Source organism: Arachis ipaensis, chromosome B9 (assembly GCF_059453495.1).
Source record: "Arachis ipaensis isolate K30076 ecotype BB chromosome B9, ASM5945349v1, whole genome shotgun sequence".
Classification (NCBI taxonomy): domain Eukaryota; kingdom Viridiplantae; phylum Streptophyta; class Magnoliopsida; order Fabales; family Fabaceae; genus Arachis; species Arachis ipaensis.
Genome location: NC_142444.1, coordinates 136,121,229 through 136,138,706, shown reverse-complemented (window position 1 = coordinate 136,138,706; position 17,478 = coordinate 136,121,229). Strand labels below are relative to the sequence as shown.

Here is a 17,478-nt window from a genome sequence, read left to right as displayed (position 1 = left end):
ATTGAGGCTTTGATTGAAGAGAAAAAACGGTATGTGTCTACAAGAAAATTCGCTGGAGCCAATCGAAGCCATAAAAGATAAAAGTGTTGGCTTATTGAGATTAGGATTATTGAAATCACGTATCTCAGATCCATCATATATTTATTTCTATGAGGTAATTTTTTTTGAAAGGATAATTAGTAATGGATATAGTACAAAGTAGGTTTCTTGTTTCTATAATTGTTTGTGACGGAAAATTGAGAGGTTGGAAAAATAAAAATGCAAAAGAAGAGTTTTAGCGTCATAGCATGATGTAAAAGCAAATATCTAGATCTGGTTCAATAATTGAGGATTGTATTCATAATGCTTGAAAACTCTTACCAATAATTAATGTTTGAAATGTTCAACAGGAAGGGAATCAAATAGGAACCAAGAAAAATTGTGACAAATGTAGGGTTAGATTCAAGAATCCAATGAAAAAAGCAACTAATGGATTATTTACATGCAAGAAACTGCTAAAGGTATTGAATATTCAGAAAGATAGGTTTATCTTTTTTTTATGTCTATAAGACACTAATCAATCCAACTTTGCTTGTTCGAAATTATTGAGTATAAAAAAGTATTAATTTAAATTATATCTTAAACCTTGTAGTGTCAAATAAAAATAGAAAATTTTAATTTTTTTTATGAGAAACCTATAAAAAAATATGAAAAAATCAAATTTTATTTAAAAAATGCAATTTATTTTTTCTGGGTCATCTTAATTTTAAATTGACTAACTTATTATTTTATTTTAGTTTATATTTATTATAAATTTATTACATATTCATACCTAATACATTTATATTTTTTAAAACACTACTTATTGTTTAGGATTTTTTTTAAAATAAATAATTTAATTATTTTATTTATCGAAATATATAATTTGTAATGTATTTACCAATTTACATCATATTGATTTATCTCGTTTACACTGTAAACGAGATATATAAAATTTGAAAAAAAAAATACATATCTCGTTTACAATGTAAACGAGATACATTCATAATTATCTCATTTAAACTATAAACGAGATATGTGTATTATTATAAAAAAATTACGATTACAATAATATAAACGAGATATTATTTTAATCATAATTTTTTTAATAATAATACACATCTCTTTTACAGTATAAACAAAATAATTATGAATGTATCTCATTTATACTGTAAACGAGATATGTATTTTTTTTTAAAATTTTATATATCTTTTTTATAGTGTAAACGAAATACATTTATGATTATTTCGTTTAGAAAGTAAACGAGATAAATTCATGTGTTACGGCCCGGGCCAAACATCATGCGGGCCGACCCGACCCATAGGCCACACGACCCAAACGGTCGGGCGTGAGACGCTCAACTACCGACACGGACACGCGTCCTTGACAGCTCTCTGCTACAGCTGTATTGGGAAGCTTCGAGGAAGGTGGGTCTGCCCTTGTGGGACCCACTCCTGACACGGTATATATGGGGAGGGTCCTACCCCTCCCCAAAGGTACGTCACACATATCACCTTACCCACTTTTTCGCCTGCATACCTGACTGACTAGAGCGTCGGAGTGTCTTTGCAGGTGGCACCCCCCCTCCACACCAGGATCTCGGAACGTCGACTGCTCCAGCTCCAACTCCGCAACCCGGAACCAGGCGATACCCCACCTCTCCAACCCAACAACCTCTCTGAATCGTCCGGTACCCGAGCTACCAAACATTGGCGCCATCTGTGGGGATTTCGCCTGAATGGATGTCATACTTGGTCCTGGAGAACCAGGAGGCCGCTGGGCCGAGCACAGAGGAGAAGCCTCCATGGCTTCCTCCCGGGAGCGCACGAGGTCCCCTCCACGACGACCCGAGCCGTCTTCAAGATCTTAAGAAAGATGCCCCTTTGGAGGAACAGGCAGCAACAGCGCCAGAATAATGCAGGAATTGCATCACAAGATGCAGAACCTGGAATGCCAGCTGGCAGATCAGGAACATCATCAACGAAATCTCAAACCAAGCTATTCCCGTTCTCCTCCGAGAAGTCTTTCCCGTCAAACGCCTAGCCCACGATCTGAATCTGAAAGCGTCCGGGAGGAAGAAGGATGCCCAAGAAGACGCCGTGACCCCGTGATATACACCTGGCCTGAAAGGAGACGCGCCACAGAGCGGGACCGGGAAGATGGCGGAGAAAGGCCGAGGAGAACGCGGCGACCCGTGATAATGGGCGCAACCCCGTTTCATCGTTCCATCCTCGAGGTCCGGCTACCAAAGCACTTTGATAAGCCGACGGACATGAGGTACGACGGAACCCAAGACCCACAGGAGCATCTCATGGCCTTCGAGGCCAGAATGAACCTGGAGGGAGTGGGAGACGAAGTAAGGTGTCGCGCGTTCCCGGTCACTCTGGCAGGACCTGCAATACGGTGGTTTAACAGCCTCCCGCAGGGCTCTGTTGCCAGGTTTTCAAACATTAGCCGTGCTTTCTTTGCCCAATTCACTATCAGAATCGCGAAGGCGAAACACCCGATCAACCTACTCGGGGTAACACAAAGGCCCGGCGAGCCGACCAGAAAATACTTGGACCGGTTCAATGATGAATGTTTGGAGATCGACGGACTAACTGATTCGGTGGCCAGTCTGTGTTTGACGAATGGACTTCTGAACGAGGATTTTAGAAAGCATCTCACCATAAAGCCGGTATGGATGATGCAAGAGATCCAAAGCGTAGCCAGGGAATATATCAACGATGAAGAAGTCAGTCAAGTCGTGACAGCCAACAAACGGCAGCCCGCCTACAATCAACCTCGGCAGCACGGTGGCGGGAAAAGGCCAAAGGAGCACGCCAGAGACGGCGGGCCGAGCAAGACATCCAAGCCGTTTCCCCGAGTTGGAAAATTCACCAACTATACCCCCTCACTGTTCCCATCATAGAAGTTTATCAGCAGATAGCAGAAAAAGGAATTCTATCGAAGCCCCAACCTCTCAAAAACAGAACCGGAGGGAACAATAGCCTCTATTATGATTATCATAAGGGATATGGACACAAGACACATGACTGTTTCAACCTGGAGGACGCGCTAGAACAAGCAATCCGGGACGGAAAGCTGGCTGAATTCTCCCACCTCATCAGGGAGCCAAGGAGATGAGATCGCGACCGCGATGGAGAGGACAAGACACGTGCAGTGAAGCGACGTCAGGAGCCAGAGGACAACGAGCACGGCCTTACCATAGTAAACATGGTGACAGCAACAGACGCGGCTCCAAGGTCGAAGTTGGCACACAAGAAGGATGCCAAAGTCCTGGCAGTCTCCTCCTCTTCCGTGCGAAGCTCCAAGAGGGTTCCGCCCATCTCGTTCGGTCCAGAGGACCAATGGTTCGACGAGGTCGCAGAAAACCCTCCTATGGTCATCACGGCCAGAGTAGGAACTGGCATCATCAAGCGGATCCTCGTAGACACCGGGGCTGACTCGAATATCAGGTTCCGTAATGTGTTCGATGCCTTGGGCCTCCGGGATGCCAACTTAAGGACTCACCAGCACGGCGTAGTAGGCTTGGGCGACCACTTTGTCAAGCCCGACGGGATAATCTCCCTGCCAGTATCCGTTGGAGTAGGACAGGGAAAGAGATCGGTAATGGCTGAGTTCGTGGTTCTGCGAGACTCCACGGTCTACAAGGAGGTCCTAGGAAGAAAGACTATCAATGATCTCGGGGCAGTGATCAGTACAAAGATGTTGGTAATGAAGTTCATCGCTGACGACGGGTCCGTTGGATCCATAAAGGGAGACTTGGAAACGGCAGTCGCTTGCGACAATGCCAGCCTCTCCTTAAGGAAGAAATCCAAGGAAGCGTCGGAAGTATTCCTCGCCGACCTGGACGCTAGAGTTGATGACAAACCCAGACCCGAACCAGAAGGGAACTTAGAAAGGTTCAGGGTTAGCGACACAGAGGAAAAGTTCACTTTCGTGAACAGGAATCTCCCACACGACCTGAAGGAACCTTTAATGGAAACAATCAGGGCTAACGGCGACCTATTTTCCTGGACGCCGGCCGACATGCCGGGGATAGACCCCCAGCTCATGTCGCATCGCTTGGCCGTCAAAGCGGGGGCCAAGGCGATCGCTCAGAGGAGAATGAAAATGTCACAAGAAAGGGCAGAGGAGGTGGCAGGCAGACGTCCAGCCTTCTCGAAGCGGAGTTTATCCGGGAACTCGACTACTCGACTTGGCAGTCGAATGTAGTTCTGGTTAGAAAGCATAATGGAAAATGGAGGATGTACGTGGATTACTCTGATCTCAACAAAGCATGTCCCAAAGACTCCTACCCCCTCCCCAACATAGATGCGCTCGTCGACGCAGCGGCGGGATATCAGTATCTGAGCTTCATGGATGCTTATTCTGGCTACAATCAGATACCGATGCACCGGCCAGACGAGGAGAAGACAGCGTTCATAACGTCGGGGGAAACATATTGGTACAAGATAATGCCGTTCAGACTGAAGAATGCAGGGGCCACCTTCCAAAGGTTGATGAATAAGATATTCAGCAACCTCATAGGCAAAACGGTGGAAGTATACGTAGACGATATTTTAGTAAAGACCACCCGACCTGACGATCTCACAGGTGATTTGGAAAACGTATTCGCCTCCCTCCGACAATACGGCATGAGGCTCAACCCACTTAAATGTGCCTTCACCATGGAGGCGGGAAAATTCTTGGGGTTCATGATAACCCAAAGAGGGGTAGAGGCCAATCCGAAAAAATGTGAAGCAATACTCCAGATGAAGAGCTCGGGATGCATTAAAGACGTCCAAAGGTTGACAGGCAGACTCACCGCGCTATCACGGTTCCTCGGAGCATCGGCTGCTAGGGCGCTACCATTCTTTAACCTGATGAAAAAGGGGATAGCATTTGAATGGACCCCGGTATGCGAAGAAGCATTCAAGCATTTCAAAGAGATCCTCGCAACACCACCTATTCTCAGGAAGCCCAAGGTTGGAGAACCACTATACCTGTACTTGGCTATAACGGATGGAGCGATGGCGGCAGTTCTAGTGCGAGAAGAAGGAAAGATCCAACAGCCAATTTACTTTGTGAGCAAAGCGCTGCAAGGAGCAAAATTGAGATACAGCAAATTAGAAAAGTTGGCACTCGCGCTCCTGACCTCTTCCCGTAGATTACGACAATAATTCCAGGGTCACCAAGTGGTCGTGAGGACAGACCAGGGAATCTGCCAGGTACTCCAGAAACCCGACTTAGCAGGAAGAATGATGACTTGGGCTATCAAGCTATCCCAATATGACTTGCAATATGAACCCAGGCATGCAATTAAAGCACAGGCCATGGCTGATTTCTTGGTGGAAGTAACGGGAGACCCAACTGAGGCGACGAGCATACGGTGGAAGCTCCATGTAGACGGGGCCTCCAACCAAACGTTTGGAGGAGCCGGGATCATCTTCGAAAGCCCGGCCGGGGTCATATATGAACAATCGATCAAGTTCGAGTTCCCAGTGTCAAACAACCAATCGGAGTACGAGGCCCTCCTGGGCGGCTTAATCCTGGCTAGGGAGGTTGGAGCCACAAGGCTAGAAGTGTGCAGTGACTCACAGGTCGTTACCTCTCAGGTCAATGGGACCTACCAAGCCAGAGATCCACTGTTACAGAAGTATCTGGAGAAGGTCAAAGAGTTGAGCAAATAATTCGAGGAGGTCACAATCCAACACGTTCCAAGAGAAAGGAACACACGAGCAGACCTCCTGTCCAAGCTAGCAAGCACGAAACCAGGGGCCGGCAACCGGTCTCTCATTCAGGGTTTGATAAAAGAACCAGCTGTGGTCTTGCAACTGACTCAATCAGAGCCCTCTTGGATGGACCCGATCGTTGATTTTCTGGAGAAGGCGAGGCTCCCCAGTGACGACAAGCTGGCCAAATCGATAAGGCGGGAAGCGGCCAAGTATGCAATCATACAGGGCCAGTTGTTTAAAAAAGGGATTAGCCAACCTTTTATTGAAATGCCTGCATTCCGATCAAACGGACTATGTGCTTAGAGAAGTCCACGAGAGATGATGCGGTCACCACATCGAGGGCAAAGCCTTAGCAAGAAAGTTCATCAGAGCAGGATATTACTGGCCATCGATGATGAAGGACTCCAAAGAATTCGTAAGAAATGCGTCAAGTGCCAGGAGAACGCCAATTTCCACAGGGCATCAGCAACCGAGCTAAGCCTATTGACGTCTTCCCGACCTTTCTCACATTGGGGAGTCGACCTCCTGGGACCCTTCCCGATCGGTCCAGGGCAGGTCAAGTACCTTATAGTTGCTATCGACAACTATACCAAGTGGATAGAGGCTGAGCCACTGGCCAGCATATCCTCATCCAATTGTCGGAAGTTCATGTGGAGACAAGTGGTAACTCGATTCGGCATCCCTGAGGTCGTTATCTCTGATAACGGGATGCAGTTCACTGATAAGAAGTTCGCGGAGTTCCTCGCCGGTTTGGGCATAAAGCAAAAGTTCTCATCTGTGGAACATCCCCAGACGAACGGCCAAGTTGAGGCCGCGAATAAGGTCATTTTGCTAGGCCTCAAAAAGCGGCTCGATAAGAAAAAGGGAGCATGGGCCGATGAACTCGCCTCCGTCCTTTGGTCCTACCGCACAAGCCAGCAGTCGTCCACTAAGGAAACCCCATTCTGCCTGACATACGGGGTGGATGCTCTGATACCCGTAGAGGTCGGCGAGCCGAGCCCACGGTTGCTTCTGGGAGGAGTAGAGGAAGCTATAGAGAAAGACCTAGTAGACGAGGCTAGAGAAATGGCCCATTTGTCGGAAACAGCGCTAAAGCAAAGAATGGCCCTACGCTACAACGCCAAAGTACTTAGGAGAGAATTCGAACAAAATGACTTGGTCCTGCGGCGCAACGACATCGGGATGCCGACTCAAGGGGAAGGTAAGCTGACGGCTAACTGGGAAGGCCCTTACAGGGTCAAAGAGGTGATTGGTAAGGGCGCCTAAAAATTGGAAACACTAGATGGCAAGGAAGTCCCGAGAACGTGGAATGCGGGTAACTTAAGAAGTTTTTATTCTTAGTCCAAACACGCCGAATAGGCGACCTGACCAGCTCAGTAAAACTCGTGTTTCTCGCTTTTATCACTGGTGTGCAGAAATCGTGACGGTTAATTCCTTGGTAACGGCGCTGAAAACTTAATACGCACGTTCATAATCTTAGTTCTTTGTCACAACTTTGCACAACTAACCAGCAAGTGCACTGGGTCGTCCAAGTAATAAACCTTACGTGAGTAAGGGCCGATCCCACGGAGATTGTCGGCTTGAAGCAAGCTATGGTCACCTTGTAAATCTCAGTCAGGTGGATTCAATTGATTATGGTGAATTGATAATTAAAATATAAATAAAGCGTAAAATAAAGATAGTGATACTTATGTAATTCATTGGTGAGAATTTCAGATAAGCGTATAGAGATGCGTTCATTCCTCCTGAACCTCTGCTTTCCTATTGTCTTCATCCAATCATTCATACTCCTTTCTATGGCAAGCTGTATGTTAGGCATCACCGTTGTCAATGGCTACATCCTGTCCTCTCAGTGAAAATGGTCCAATGCGCTGTCACTGCATGGCTAATCATCTGTCGGTTCTCGATCATACTAGAATAGGATCCATTGATCCTTTTGCGTCTGTCACTACGCCCAGCACTCGCGAGTTTGAAGCTCGTCGCAGCCATCCCTTCCCAGATCCTACTCGGAATACCACAGACAAGGTTTAGACTTTCCGGATCTCAAGAATGGCTGTCCATGGATTCTAACTTATACCACGAAGACTCTGATTAAGGAATCCCAGAGATACTCATTCAATCTAAGGTAGAACGGAAGTGGTTGTCAGGCACGCGTTCATAGGTTGGGAATGATGATGACTGTCACGATCATCACATTCATATTGAGGTGCGAATGAATATCTTAGAATTGGAATAAGCTTGAATTGAATAGAAAAACAATAGTACTTTGTATTAATTCATGAGGAACAGCAGAGCTCCACACCTTAATCTATGGTGTGTAGAAACTCTACTGTTGAAAATACATAAGAACAAGGTCCAGGCATGGCCGAATGGCCAACCTCCCAAGGAGGGTTCAATCATCAAAACATGATCAAAAGATGATCCGAAGATGATCCGAAGATGTAAATACAATAGTAAAAAGTCCTATTTATGCTAAACTAGTTACTAGGGTTTACAGAGATAAGTAAATGATGCAGAAATCCACTTCCGGGGCCCACTTGGTATGTGCTTGGGCTGAGCATTGAGCTTTACACGTGTAGAGGCTTCTCTTGGAGTTGAACGCCAGTTTGTCACCTGTTTCTGGCGTTTAACTCCACTTTGCAACCTGTTTCTGGCGTTTAACTCCAGAATGCAGCATGGAACTGGCGTTGAATGCCAGTTTTCGTCATCTAAACTCGGGCAAAGTATGAACTATTATATATTTCTGGAAAGCCCTGGATGTCTACTTTCCAACGCAATTGAGAGCGCGCCATTTGGAGTTCTGTAGCTCCAGAAAATCTACTTTGAGTACAGGGAGGTCAGAATCCAATAGCATCTGCAGTCCTTCTTCAACCTCTGAATCTGATTTTTGCTCAAGTCCCTCAATTTCAGCCAGAAAATACCTGAAATCACAGAAAAACACACAAACTCATAGTAAAGTACAGAAATGTGATTTTTATTTAAAATCTAATAAAAATATACTAAAAACTAACTAAATCATATTAAAAACTATGTAAAAATAATGCCAAAAAGCATATAAATTATCCGCTCATCACAACACCAAACTTAAATTGTTGTTTGTCCCCAAGCAACTGAAAATCAAATAGGATAAAAAGAAGAGAATATACTATAAATTCCAAAATATCAATGAAACTTAGCTCCAATCAGATGAGCGGGACTTGTAGCTTTTTGCCTCTTGAATAGTTTTGGCATCTCACTTCATCCATTGAAGTTCAGAATGATTGGCATCTATAGGAACTTAGAATTTAGATAGTATTATTGATTCTCCTAGTTCAGTATGTTGATTCTTGAACACAGCTGCTTTATGAGTCTTGGCCGTGGCCCTAAGCACTTTGTTTTTCAGTATTACCACCGGATACATAAATGCCACAGACACATAACTGGGTGAACCTTTTCAGATTGTGACTCAGCTTTGCTAAAGTCCCCAATTAGAGGTGTCCAGGGTTCTTAAGCACACTCTTATTTTGCTTTGGACCTCGACTTTAACCGCTCAGTCTCAAGTTTTCACTTGACACCTTCACGCCACAAGCACATGGTTAGGGACAACTTGGTTTAGCCGCTTAGGCCAGGATTTTATTCCTTTAGGCCCTCCTATCCACTGATGCTCAAAGCCTTGGATCCTTTTTATTACCCTTGCATTTTAGTTTTAAGGGCTATTGGCTTTTTGCTCTTGCCTTTTGGTTTAAAGAGCTTTTGACTTTTTCTGCTTGCTTTTTCTTTTTCTTTCCTTTTTTTTCGCTATTTTTTTTCTTTTTTTTTTCTGCAAGCTTTTGTATTCACTGCTTTTTCTTGCTTCAAGAATCATTTTTATGATTTTTTAGATTATCAAATAACATTTCTCCTTTTCATCATTCTTTCAAGAGCCAACATATTTAACATTCATGAACAACAATATCAAAAGACATATGCACTGTTCAAGCATTCATTTAGAAAACAAAAAGTATTGTCACCACATCAAAATAATTAAACTAGTTTCAAGGATGAATTCGAAATCATGTACTTCTTGTTCTTTTGTAATTAAAACATTTTTCATTTAAGAAAGGTGATGGATTCATATTCATAACTTTAAGGCATAGACACTTAGACACTAGTGATCATATAGTAAAGACACAAACATAAATAAAACATAAAGCTCAAAATCTGAAAAATAGTAAAATAAATAGACAAGGAGATTAAGGAATGAGTCCACCTTAGTGAGGATGGCGTCTTCCTCTTCTTGAAGAACCAATGGTGCTTTTGAGCTCCTCTATGTCTCTTCCTTGCCTTTGTTGCTCCTCCCTCATAGCTCTTTGATCTTCTCTAATCTCATGGAGGATGATGGAGTGCTCTTGGTACTCCACCCTTAGTTGTCCCATGTTGGAACTTAATTCTCCTAGGGAGGTGTTGATTTTCTCCCAATAGTTTTGTGGAGGAAGGTGCATCCCTTGAGGCATCTCAGGGATTTCATGATAGGGGATTTCCTCATGCTCTTGTTGAGGTCCATGATCTCTTATTTGCTCCATCCTTTTCTTAGTGATGGGCTTGTCCTCTTCAATGAGGATGTCTCCCTCTATGTCAATTCCAGCCGAATTGCATAGGTGGCAAATGAGGTGAGGAAAGGCTAACCTTGCCCAAGTGGAGGACTTGTCAGCCACTTTGTAAAGTTCTTGAGGTATAATCTCATGAACTTCCACCTCCTCTCCAATCATGATACTATGGATCATGATGGCCCGGTCTATAGTAACTTCAGACCGGTTACTAGTAGGAATGATTGAGCGTTGAATGAACTCTAGCCATCCCCTAGCCACTGGTTTGAGGTCATGCCTTCGTAGTTGAACCGGCTTGCCTCTTGAGTCAATTTTCCATTGAGCTCCTTCCTCACATATGTCTATGAGGACTTGGTCCAACCTTTGATCAAAGTTGACTCTTTTTGTGTAGGGGCGTGCGTTCTCTTCCATCATTGGCAAGTTGAACGCTAGCCTTACATTTTCCGGACTGAAATCTAAGTATTTTCCCCGAACCATGGTGAGCCAATGTTTTGGATTCGGGTTCACACTTTGATCATGGCTCCTAGTGATCCATGCATTTGCATAGAACTCTTGAACCATTAAGATCCCGACTTGTTGAATGGGGTTGGTGAGAACTTCCCAACCTCTTCTTCGAATCTCATGTCGGATCTCCGGATACTCATTCTTTTTTAGCTTGAAACGAACCTCAGGGATCACTTTCTTCTTGGCCACAACTTCATAGAAATGGTCTTGATGGACCTTTGAGATGAATCTCTCCATCTCCCATGACTCAGAGGTGGAAGCAATTGCCTTTCCTTTCCTCTTTCTAGAGGTTTCTCTGGCCTTAGGTGCCATATATGGTTATGGAAAAATAAAAAGCTATGCTTTTATCACACCAAACTTAAAATGTTTGCTCGTCTCCGAGCAAAAGAAGAAAGAAAGTAGTAGTCAAAAAAGAAGAATGGAGGAGAGGGAGAAGGGTGTGTATTCGGCCAAGGGAAGAAGAAAGGGTTGTGTTGTGTGAAAATGAAGAAGGAGTGAGGTGTTTATATAGGAGTGAGGGGAGGGTTAGGGTTCGGCCATTAGGGTGGGTTTGAGAGGGAAAATAGTTTGAATTTTGAAGGTGGGTGGGGTGTATGGGGAAGAGAGGATGGATGTGAGTGGTGAAGAGGTGATGGGAAAGAGTGATTGAGGTGATTGGTGAAGGGTATTTGGGGAAGAGAGTTATGAAAAGGTGTGAAGAGGAGAGAAGAAGATGTGGGGATCCTGTGGGGTCAAGGACTTAACATCCCTGCTCCAATTAGGCGTGTAAAACACCCTTGCTGTGCAATCCTGGCATTTAACGCCAGATTGCTGCTTGTTTCTGGCGTTAAACGCCCAAATGTAGCCTGTTTCTGGCGTTTAACGCCAGGCAGATGCTTGTTTCTGGCGTTAAACGCCAGCTTGGTGCCTGTTTCTGGAGTTAAACGCCAGACAGATGCTTGTTTCTGGCGTTTAAATGCCAGGCTGCTCTCCTCCAGGGTGTGCTATTTTCAATGCTGTTTTTCATTCTGTTTTTTTATTTTTCAGCAGTTTTTGTGACTTCACATGATCATCAACCTAATAAAACACGAAATAACAAAAAGAAAATAAAATAGATATGATTAAATAACATTGGGTTGCCTCCCAACAAGCACTTCTTTAATGTCAATAGCTTGACAGTGAGCTCTCATGGAGCCTCACAGATAATCAGAGCAAGGTTGGAACCTCCCAACACCAAACTTAGAGTTTGATTGTGGGGGCTTTGGTTGACTCTGCAGTGAGAGAAGCTTTTCATGCTTCCTCTCCATGGTTACAGAAGGAGATCCTTGAGTTTTAAACACAAGGTTGTCCTCATTCAGTTGAAGGACCAACTCTCCTCTGTCCACATCAATTACAGCTTTTGCTGTGGCCAGGAAGGGTCTTCCAAGGATGATGGATTCATCCTCATCCTTCCCAGTGTCTAGGATTATGAAATCAGCACGGACGTAAAGGCCTTCAACCTTTACTAACACGTCCTCTACTTGTCCATAAGCCTGTTTTATTGAGTTGTCTGCCATCTCTAATGAGATTCTGGCAGCTTGCACCTCAAAGATCCCAAGTTTCTCCATTACAGAGAGTGGCATTAAGTTTATTCCTGACCCCAGGTCACACAGAGCCTTCTCAAAGGTCATGGTGCCTATGGTACAGGGTATTAAGAATTTGCCAGGAACCTGTTTCTTTTGAGGTAATTTCTGCCTGTCCAATGCATTCAGTTCATTGGTGAGCAAGGGAGATTCATCTTCCCAAGTCTCATTACCAAATAATTTGGCATTCAGCTTCATGATTGCACCAAGGTACTTAGTAACTTGCTCTTCAGTAATTTCTTCATCCTCTTCAGAGGAAGAATACTCATCAGAGCTCATGAAGGGCAGAAGGAGGTTCAATGGAATCTCTATGGTCTCTAGATGAGCCTCAGATTCCTTTGGTTCCTCAAAGGAGAACTCCTTATTGGTCACTGGACGTCCCAGGAGGTCTTCCTCACTAGGATTCACGTTCTCTTCCTCCCTTGTAGGTTCGGCCATGATGGTCAAATCAATGGCCTTGCACTCTCTCTTTGGATTTTCTTCTGTATTGCTTGGGAGAGTACTAGGAGGAGTTTCAGTGACTCTTTTACTCAGCTGGCCCACTTGTGCCTCCAAATTTCTAATGGAAGACCTTGTTTTATTCATGAAACTTATAGTGGCCTTAGATAGATCAGAGACTATATTTACTAAGCTGGATGGATTCTGCTCAGAATTCTCTGTCTGTTGCTGAGTGGATGATGAAAAAGGCTTGCTATTGCTAAACCTGTTTCTTCCACCGTTATTAAAGCCTTGTTGAGGCTTTTGTTAATCCTTCCATGAGAAATTTGGATGATTTCTCCATGAGGGATTATAGGTGTTTCCATAGGGTTCACCCATGTAATTCACCTCTGCTATTGCAGGGTTCTCATGATCATAAGCTTCTTCTTCAGAAGAGGCCTCTTTAGTACTGTTGGATGATTCCTTCAATCCATTCAGACTCTGAGAGATCATATTGACTTGCTGAGTCAATATTTTATTATGAGCCAATATGGCATTCAGAGTATCAATTTCAAGAACTCCATTCCTCTGAGGCGTCCCATTACTCATAGGATTCCTTTCAGAAGTGTACATGAACTGGTTATTTGCAACCATGTCAATGAGTTCTTGAGCTTCTGCAGGCGTTTTCTTTAGGTGAATGGATCCACCTGTAGAATGGTCCAATGACATCTTTGATAATTCAGACAGACCATCATAGAATATATTCAGGATGGTCCATTCTGAAAGCATGTCAGAAGGACACTTTTTGGTCAGTTCCTTGTATCTCTCCCAATCTTCATAGAGGAATTCACCTTCCTTCTGTCTGAAGGTTTGAACATCCACTCTAAGCTTGCTAAGCTTTTGAGGAGGAAAGAACTTGGCTAAGAAAGCCGTGACCAGCTTATCCCAAGAGTTCAGGCTATCTTTAGGTTTTGAGTCCAACCATATTCTAGCTCTGTCTCTTACAGCAAACGGGAAAAGCATAAGCATGTAGACTTCGGGATCAACCCCATTGGTCTTAACAGTATCTCAGATTTGCAAGAATTCAGTTAAGAACTGAAAGGGATCTTCGGATGGAAGTCCATAAAACTTGCAATTCTGTTGCATCAGAGAAACTAGTTGAGGTTTCAGCTTAAAATTGTTTGCTCTAATGGCAGGGATTAAGATGCTTCTTCCATGTAAATTGGAATTAGGTGTAGTAAAGTCATCAAGCATCTTCCTTGCATTGTAATTATTTTCGGCCATGTCTCCTTCTTTTTCGAAAATTTCTATCAGATTTTCTCCAGAGAGTTGTGCTTTAGCTTTCCTTAGCTTCCTTTTCAGAGTTCTTTCAGGTTCGGGATCAGCTTCAACGAGAATGCCCTTATCCTTGTTCCTGTTCATATGAAAAAGAAGAAAACAGAAAATATGGAATCTTTTATGTCACAGTATAGAGATTCCTTTATGTGAGTAGAAGAAGATATGAATAGAAGAAGGAGAATCCAAACACAAGGGTGAGGAGTAGGTTCGAATTCTTGGGTGAAAGAGGGGTGTTAGTAGATGAATAAATAAACAGAAGGAGGTGAGAGGGACAAAATTTCGAAAATTAAACAAATTAAAATAAAAAATATTTTTATTTTTAATTTAAAATTAAAGTAAAAATTCGAAAAATTAAAAAAAGAAAAAATTAAATTAAATTAAATTAAAGTTTAAAACAATTAGTTAATTAAAAAGGAATTTTGAAAAAGAGGAAGGTGATTTTCGAAAATTAGAGAGAGAATTAGTTAGGTATATTTGAAAAAGATATGATTGAAATAAAAGGATAGGATTAATTGAAAAATATTTGAAAATTAATTTTGAAAAGATAAGAAGTTAGAAAAGATTTTGAAATTGATTTTGAAAATGATATTATTGAAACTTAATTTGAAAAAGATTTGAATTTTGAAATCAAAGTTGATTACTTGACTAACAAGAAACTAAAAAGATATGATTCTAGAGTTTAAAGATTGAACCTTTCTTATTAGGCAAGTAACAAACTTAAAAATTTTGAATCAATCACATTAATTGTTAGTAAAGATTTTGAAAGTATAGAACAAAATAAGAAAAAGATTTTGAAAATCAATCATAAAGTTTTCGAAAATATGAAGGAAAAATTGAAAAAGATTTGAAAAAGATAGAATTTTTAAATTGAAAATTTAATTTGACTCATAAGAAACAACTAAATTTTAAAAAGTTTTGAAAAAGTCAACTCAAATTTTCGAAAATTTATGAGTGAAAAAGGGAAAGATATTTTTTTCGATTTTTGTATTTGTAATAAAGAAAGAGAATGCAAAGATGAACACCAAGAACACTTTGAATGCAAAGATGAACACCAAGAACACTTTGAAGATCATGATGAACATCAAGTATGTATTTTTGAAAAATTTTTAATAAAAGAAAAACATGCAAGATACCAAACTTAGAAATTTTTAATATTTGGACACTAAGAATTCAAGAATGCATATGAAAAATAAGAAAAGACACAAAACAAGAAATTTTAAAGATCAAACAAGAAGACTTATCAAGAACAACTTGAAGATCATGAAGAACATCATGCATGAATTTTCGAAAAATTTTTAGGAAAAATAAAAGAATGCAATTGACACCAAACTTAAAAATTGACACTAGACTCAAACAAGAAATATAAAATTTTTGGTTTTTATGATTATATAAGAAAATTTTTTGTATTTTTTTTTCGAAAATTATTTTGAGAAAAACGAAAAAGAAGAAATTTTTTTTATATTTTTTCAAAATAAAAAATCTTAAAATTAAAATAAAATTACCTAATCTGAGCAACAAGATGAACCGTCAGTTGTCCAAACTCGAACAATCCCCGGCAACGGCGCCAAAAACTTGGTGCGCGGAAATCGTGACGGTTCATTCCTTGGTAACAGCACTGAAAACTTAATATGCACGTTCATAATCTTAGTTCTTTGTCACAACTTCGCACAACTAACCAGCAAGTGCACTGGGTCGTCCAAGTAATAAACCTTACGTGAGTAAGGGTCGATCCCATGGAGATTGTCGGCTTGAAGCAAGCTATGGTCACCTTGTAAATCTCAGTCAGGCGGATTCAATTGATTATGGTGAATTGATAATTAAAATATAAATAAAGCGTAAAATAAAGATAGTGATACTTATGTAATTTATTGGTGAGAATTTCAGATAAGCGTATAGAGATGCGTTCATTCCTCCTGAACCTCTGCTTTCCTATTGTCTTCATCCAATCATTCATACTCCTTTCTATGGCAAGCTGTATGTTAGGCATCACCGTTGTCAATGGCTACATCCTGTCCTCTCAGTGAAAATGGTCTAATGCGCTGTCACTGCATGGCTAATCATCTGTCGGTTCTCGATCATACTGGAATAGGATCCATTGATCCTTTTGCGTCTGTCACTACGCCCAGCACTCGCGAGTTTGAAGCTCGTCGCAGCCATTACTTCCCAGATCCTACTCGGAATACCACAGAAAAGGTTTAGACTTTCCGGATCTCAAGAATGGCTGTCCATGGATTCTAACTTATACCACAAAGACTCTGATAAGGAATCCCAGAGATACTCATTCAATCTAAGGTAGAACGGAAGTGGTTGTCAGGCACGCGTTCATAGGTTGGGAATGATGATGACTGTCATGATCATCACATTCATATTGAGGTGCAAATGAATATCTTAGAATCGGAATAAGCTTGAATTGAATAGAAAAACAATAGTACTTTGTATTAATTCATGAGGAACAGCAAAGCTCCATACCTTAATCTATGGTGTGTAGAAACTCTACCGTTGAAAATACATAAGAACAAGGTCCAGGCATGGCCGAATGGCCAGCCTCCCAAGGAGGGTTCAATCATCAAAACATGATCAAAAGATGATCCGAAGATGATCCGAAGATGTAAATACAATAGTAAAAAGTCCTATTTATGCTAAACTAGTTTCTAGGGTTTATAGAGATAAGTAAATGATGCAGAAATCCACTTTTGGGACCCACTTGGTATGTGCTTGGGCTGAGCATTGAGCTTTACACGTGAAGAGGCTTCTCTTGGAGTTGAACGCCAGTTTGTAACCTGTTTCTGGCGTTTAACTCCACTTTGCAACCTGTTTCTGGCGTTTAACTCCAAAATGCAGCATGGAACTGGCGTTGAATGCCAGTTTGCGTCATCTAAACTCGGGAAAAGTATGAACTATTATATATTGCTGAAAAGCCCTAGATGTCTACTTTTCAACACAATTGAGAGCGCGCCATTTGGAGTTTTCTAGCTCCAGAAAATCCACTTTGAGTGCAGGGAGGTCAGAATCCAACAGCATCTGCAGTCCTTCTTCAACCTCTGAATCTGACTTTTGCTCAAGTCCCTCAATTTCTGCCAGAAAATACCTGAAATCACAGAAAAATACACAAACTCATAGTAAAGTCTAGAAATGTGATTTTTATTTAAAAACTAATAAAAATATACTAAAAACTAACTAAATCATATTAAAAACTATGTAAAAACAATGCCAAAAAGCGTATAAATTATCCGCTCATCAATCACCAAATAATTTACTTCTGTTAAATACCTATCATTGCAATAGACTTGTTCACTTGCCAATTAATGTTCACT

At 41.8% G+C, this 17,478-nt stretch overlaps 1 protein-coding gene and 1 non-coding gene across 2 annotated transcripts; both read left to right on the top strand.

Annotated features, from left to right (window-relative positions):
* Positions 1-5,265: 5,265 nt before the first annotated feature.
* LOC148546463 (uncharacterized) lies at positions 5,266-5,694 on the top strand. Its single transcript, XM_088499221.1, has one exon. The coding sequence runs from the start codon at positions 5,266-5,268 to the stop codon at positions 5,692-5,694; it is 429 nt and encodes a 142-aa protein (XP_088355347.1).
* A 7,915-nt stretch (positions 5,695-13,609) lies between these two features.
* Positions 13,610-13,717, top strand: LOC148546462 (small nucleolar RNA R71). The gene has a single exon (XR_015900357.1). It is a non-coding gene; the product is annotated as a small nucleolar RNA R71 (small nucleolar RNA).
* The last annotated feature ends 3,761 nt before the right edge of the window (positions 13,718-17,478 follow it).

Bases quoted from the DNA above. Each gene is read 5' to 3' on its own strand.
- LOC148546463 (XM_088499221.1), top strand. From the start codon at position 5,266: ATGACTTGGGCTATCAAGCTATCCCAATATGACTTGCAATATGAACCC.